The sequence below is a fragment of the Oratosquilla oratoria genome, chromosome 37 (genome assembly GCF_046742065.1).
Source record: "Oratosquilla oratoria isolate Oo_2021 chromosome 37, ASM4674206v1, whole genome shotgun sequence".
In the NCBI taxonomy this organism is placed as follows: Eukaryota; Metazoa; Arthropoda; class Malacostraca; order Stomatopoda; family Squillidae; genus Oratosquilla; species Oratosquilla oratoria.
In genome coordinates, this window is record NC_134813.1 from 13201833 (window position 1) to 13208284 (window position 6452).

Below are 6452 nucleotides of genomic sequence, written 5' to 3' on the forward strand. Positions count from 1 at the left end.
TACCACTATATAGTCCATTAACACTCTGTCTACTGCCCTTCCAACCACCACATTCCATGTGCACTTATGCTTGACTTTCTTCCTAAACACTGTATTTGCTATGATCGACTCTCTAGACACATCTCCACCATCAATTCTCCACTACAATTTTTCCCTTGAACTCCACACTTACCAACCACTCTGTCTATTGGTTCCTTTCCTACCCTGATGTTAAGGTCTCCCAATACCACTACATTGACATTTCTCCCTAATCCCTCTATGTACTCATTTAAACCTATCAAGAAAGCTTCCCTTCTACACTCTTCTCACCACCAGGCCCATATGTACTTACAAAAACCCACATCTCCCTTCCCAGTTTCACCTTCATCCACATTAACCTTGAAGAAACCTTCCACTCCACCACACACTTGCCTATCTCTTCACTTACTAGTATAGCCACCCCTTCTCTCCCTTGTCCTCTCTTCACTCCTGAGATCCTCCCAACTACACTTCCAAACTCACCCGCCCCTCCCTTTCAACTTAGTGTCACTCAATGCCAATACATCCATCTTCTCACAAACATACCGCCTATCTCTTCTATTTTAGTCTCATCTGTACCACATCCACACACATTAAAAAGCCCAAACCCTAGGGCACTGGTTGGAAAACTAGACCCTCTTATACCTTTACTTTTTTTTAGGAATGTCCTCTTTGGGGCTACAGGGAGAAGGATGCCTAATCCTATTCCTGTCCCGTTTTTGTCACCTTATACAACTCAAGTGGAAAGACTTGGTGGCAGTATTCTTTTACCCCACCACAGGGTTCAGGGAAATTAGAAAATGAATATTCAGAGAAGTGGTACAGGACAGTAACAAGAGTTGGGGGCGGGAGGGGGGGGGGCAAGATAATGGAGGGACATTTGCAGTATAATAAAGTATCATTTCTCAGTGAATAGAGATTTCTTTTACCACAGAAAATTATGTGTGGCTGTGGTCCATAGGGGTGCCCCATATAGACCCTAAGGTATCAGCTGCATGCTACTTACCAGCTTTTAACCCCATAATAACATGCAGCCGATGTTAATAATGATAATGGTAGTAGTAATGACATTGGCTGTAACAACTTGGCAAGGTCATTGCAAGTGACCCTCATGTGTTTGTCCATAATTTATTATGACAAGAACCGAGTGACATAAAAGATATTGCATTAAACATTTAAGAAGTGGTATTTGAATGCCTTTTTACACAACAGCTGTTATCTGCTGATAACTCTGAGAAGAAAAACCCAACTGTGACAAGAGTATGTGATAAGTAAATCTCTGAAATATTCGTAAGTCCATGCAACAATAGTCGACAAATACGTCAGAAATAAATGAGAAGGACGTTGCTACTGGTGGTTTCCTGTTGTTATCCCCTCTTGTCATATTCATGAATAATACAAGGAATTTGTCTGAATGAGGATAACTTGGATTTAAAGAGAATAACCAGAAATTGAATCAGGGCTTCCTGAATTGCTAGACACATTGTATGTTATTTGTGTGTACTGATTTATACCTTTACTTCACTGTATATAATTAATCAATGAAAATAATTGCACATTTTAATGACCTGCTAAATAAAGGAGTATAATGTAACATTACACAGTTCTGGCTATTTGTGATTTTTTGCAAAAATTATTTTCATTCCTCTTTTACAAAGTAAGCATACATACATATACCAAGGCTTTTTCCCCCTTACAAGGGAGGTAGCCAAAAAGAAAAAGGAATAAAATCATTCCCACCCATTCCCACCCATTCCATCCCTAAATACACTCCACTCCCCTCCACCCTCCCTCCCATCTTAGCACCTCTTGGATGACAGGTCATCCCTGCACCTTGTCCACTGCCCTGGGTCAGAGGCAGTGTCGCAAGCCACAGCAAGGCTGCTTCATTAAATCGGCGACCCCCCCTCTCTGTCCCCCCATGCATAAAAGGAGAAGATGGGGAGAAATCCCTTCGGGCTGCGTCAAATTTTGCTCACACATACTACCTCACCCCCCATCCCCCCACCCATTCCACCTCATGCATCACAACCTCATCCATATACAACCATTCTCCATTCACCCCTGTCTTCTGTCCTCTCCCATCCTTCCTCAACAGACATTCCCCTCTTCCTCAAAGCCTCCTTCACCCCATCCATCCATCTCATCCTAGGACATCCCCTCATGTTCACTCCCTCCACATCTCCCTTCCATACCTCCCTTCCATACCTCTTCCTTCCATACCTCTTTTACTAGTCTTTCTTCACTCATTCTTTCCATGTGTCCAAACCATCCTAATACTCTTTCATCAACCCTATCTCCCAACTCCCTTTCCACCCCTGTTCTCCTCCTCACCTCCTCCTCACCTCCTCATTTCTCACTCTAGCCTACTAACCCCCATCATACTTCTCAGACACCTCATCTCAAACACATTCAAACTCCTTCTCTCTTCCTCTTATGTTCCATGTTTCTGCCCCATACAGTGCTGTAAGCAAAAAATAAAATCTTTGGTTTTCCCTCAGGATTTCATAAAATGTACAAATAAAACAAATATTTGTGGCTATACCATACACTCTTGGATGTTGATTTATTTTATTTTTTCTTCTATACATTTTTCCTTACTCATTACAAATGAAGTCAATCTTTCCACATTGTTAAATTTGTCTTTAAAGTTTATAAACTTTGTAAAGAAAGTTAAACCTGTAACCTTTTTCATCAATTTGAACTAATTATTCTTTGAAAAGTACTTCAGGGCTTGTGAACAGGCTAGCTTGAGGCTACAGCATGCCAAATATACAATGCCTTAGAATCCTCATGAAAAAAAACTTGCATCCTTGACAGTCCTTCAAATGAAAACAAGACAGTTTTCGTATATGTGAACACTTGTATTCTTTCACTTTTTTGTGAAAGGTGTATGATAGACTGCACTATGTTAATGGAATTCCACCTATCTATATACCAAGGGCTTTATCCTCCTTATAAGGAAGATTATAGAATTAAAAACCCAATATAGACACTGGATCCATCCCCATCCTGGCCATTACAACAAAGTTTCTAGAACTATGATTGTATAGTTGTATGTGTGTGTGTGAGTGCATGTGCATCAGTAAATAGAATAGACTTGTATTTCCAAGTACCAATCACTCCTTTTGAAGCTATATATTTTTTTAAGATAAGGCAGTTGTATGTCTGCCTGTTCCAGTGCCTGCTCAGTTGCATAACAGAAGGGAAACATTTAGGTAAACACCATTGGAACTGGTAGAGTGAGAATGATGGTGATTGAGAGGACATTATCTACCTATGGAAGAATGAAGCTTTAATTAAGTACAAAGATGCAAAACACAAACTCATACATATGCATTCACCTTGGTCTTTGGATCACGTGTTGGACTCGTGATTGACAGCTATTTCCCTCCCGGAAGAGAGCTCAGAGCTCGTATGACCGATCTATGGGAAATGCTATGACCTTACACCCCCCCTCCCCCACGAGAATCGGAGTAACGACCCGAAGCGCAGCAATGCCGAAACAATTTCGGCCCTGGGCAGGATTCGAACCAGGTACTGCCGCACCTCCGTACTGGTAGTCCAGTACTCTATCAACCGCGCCACCGAGTGAGAGAGAGAGAGAGTGTGTGTGTGTGTATATATGTGTGCATGTATATTTAGAGGGAAGGTAACATTCAGTAATCTCAACATGTCACTTCTCTTGGGCTTTATACTCAGCTTCTAGTTTACGCCTTTGCAGTAGATCAAACACTAACGACATGCCAAACACCCCCACGGTACACCCTCTGGCATAGTTATTGGCAGCTGACATTTTCTAAAAGATCACGAGAACTAGTCATTATGAATTGTATATTTTCGTATATTAACAAACCAATGATAGTATGGTTCTGGTTTTAGAGATGATCAACACCACTCTGTGCCTTCCACTGATCAGTTCTGTACAGGTTGCAAATGTTTTGTTAATTCAGCATACATATCCTTACATGGTTTTAAAATGATCATCTTACTCTATTCAAACCAAAAGTGCAAATATCTTCTTTAGCTATAAAGAAGTTGCTTTGCAAGTCCCAGACTTTGTAATATATACAGCTATGCATCATTTTCCATTCTTCTCTTTGAACTTAATGTATTTCAATACATGTCGTTTATGTAATTAAGGTTTCTAACTCTCAGAGTTGGGACATACTGTATATCACGATTCACTGTGCACACGTGACATAAATATGGTGATTGCACACTTTAAGGTTAGGATCAAACAGAGTTCCTGCAGGACATCTGAAGAGATGAGCATAACCGTTAGAGCAGACGTAAAATGTACCGCAGTCCTTGGTATTGGCCGCAATGTGCCCTTCCTTCGCATTTGCAGGACAAACAGGAGTCTCCGTCGAAGGGACCCACGGCGCTTCTGTTGGAGTTCCTGTAGTCTCAGGACCTGACGGACGTGTCGGCGTCGTTGCGATTTCGGTTCCCGGTGCTTCTGGTTCAGGAGTGCTTGGCTTTGGAGTCTCGCTTTCGGGGTCAGATCTTCCGGTCACTTCTGGAGCCTCCGATCCGGGAATTCCAGGGGAAGGAGCCTCAGTATCCGGGGTCTCTGGTTCCGGCATTCCAGTACCGGGCACCTCGGGGGACCCCGGTTCTTCAGTTTCCGGAGCCTCGCTGGGGTCCGGACTTTCGGGGTCTGGGGATGCGCTTGCTGGGGCTTCAGTGTCGGGCACCTCTGGTTCTGGAGCTTCGGTTTCAGGAACTTCGGGTTCTGGAGTTTCAGTTTCAGGAACCTCGGGTTCAGGAGATTCAGTTTCAGGAACCTCTGTTTCTGGAGCTTCAGTATCTGGAACCTCTGGTTCAGGAGCTTCAGTTTCAGGAACCTCTGGTTCAGGAGCTTCAGTTTCAGGAACCTCTGTTTCTGGAGCTTCAGTATCTGGAACCTCTGGTTCAGGAGCTTCAGTTTCAGGAACCTCGGTTTCAGGAGCTTCAGTTTCAGGAACCTCGGGTTCTGGAGCTTCGGTTTCAGGAACCTCTGGTTCAGGAGCTTCAGTTTCAGGAACCTCTGTTTCTGGAGCTTCAGTATCTGGAACCTCTGTTTCAGGAGCTTCAGTTTCAGGAACTTCGGTTTCTGGAACCTCTGGTTCAGGAGCTTCAGTTTCAGAAACCTCGGGTTCTGGAGTTTCAGTTTCAGGAACCTCGGGTTCTGGAGCTTCAGTTTCAGGAACCTCGGGTTCTGGAGCTTCAGTTTCAGGAACCTCGGGTTCTGGAGCTTCAGTTTCAGGAACCTCGGGTTCAGGTGCTTCAGTATCTGGAACCTCTGGTTCAGGAGCTTCAGTTTCAGGAACCTCGGGTTCAGGTGCTTCAGTTTCAGGAACTTCGGTTTCTGGAGCTTCAGTTTCAGGAACCTCGGGTTCTGGAGCTTCAGTTTCAGGAACCTCGGGTTCAGGTGCTTCAGTTTCAGGAACTTCGGTTTCTGGAGCTTCAGTTTCAGGAACCTCGGGTTCCGAAGTTTGAGGAACTCCAGTCTGAGTGATTTCTGGTCCTGGAGTTTCAGTCTCTTGGGTCATGGGCTTGTCAGTGTTAAGAGAAGTGACGGGGCCCTCTGGGCGTAACGTTGTTGTGCTGTTTCCCATTAAGTCTGTGGGGTGCGTTGCCGGTTCCCCTGTGGTCGGGGGAACCGGCCTCGTTGTCGGTTTAATTTCGTGACAGCCTGCCAAGTGTGGCCAGTTGCAGAGACCGTGGTTCTGGTCGAAGTGGAGCCCGAAGGGGCAACGCAGAAGGAAGCCGTATCCATGGGAACAGTGATAGTAGGTCGTGCAGTCGTATGGGTTGGGCAAGAAGACGGACAGGTGATTGGAGACCACAGGACACTTGATCACAAAGGGTGGACCCTTAATTAGCGCCTGAGACCCGACACTACAGAAGAGCAAGAGCGCCAGTTGGAGCTTCATAATCCTAGAAAGAAAGAAATCGTTTCAATGTCTTTGTGCCGTTCCTCAAGTTAAACTGAATGTTGGTGTTTATTGTGACAGATTTCGTGAATACCTGTTTTCTTTGTGATTGAAGCGAAGGGGACAGCAGTTGTTTGACGACGTCAAGCCGTAGAAAGGTTTTTATATAGTCCTTACCGTGATCCAAACGTAAATCTTCTGATCGCTTTGAATTGATAAGGAATCGAGAGCTTACTGGTCGAATCCACACATCGAAACGCGATTCATGATTGCAAGGGAAAAATTCGTTGGTTTATTTTCACACAAATCCTAATAAAATAAGAATGTCAAAAATTATAATTTGCTTGTAGATACTTGCACCATCTAATGTAATAGAAAACATGAAAGTATATGAACAATTAGAAGGAATATGTCCCTTGGGAGTGAAATATAATTTGACCCACTGGACGAAGTTTTCTGCAAAGTATATATATAAAAAAAGAGACTATCGCACCAGTTACGCAATGCATTACG

At 43.7% G+C, this 6452-nt stretch overlaps 1 protein-coding gene across 2 annotated transcripts in view; it reads right to left on the reverse strand.

The window, feature by feature from the left end:
• Positions 1–2257: 2257 nt before the first annotated feature.
• Positions 2258–6452, reverse strand: part of LOC143019529 (uncharacterized) — a 9514-nt gene continuing 5319 nt past the window's right edge. Inside the window, exons 1-2 of one of the 2 annotated variants that reach the window (XM_076175236.1) lie at positions 6034–6287; positions 2258–5943 (exon numbers count right to left, since the gene is read on the reverse strand). In XM_076175236.1, coding sequence (XP_076031351.1) covers positions 4203–5939 — 1737 coding nt within the window. In that variant the 5' untranslated portion in view covers positions 5940–5943; positions 6034–6287 and the 3' untranslated portion in view covers positions 2258–4202. Of the gene's footprint in view, positions 5944–6033; positions 6288–6452 lie in introns of those variants that run through there. The other variant, XM_076175235.1, reaches the window with a different exon arrangement.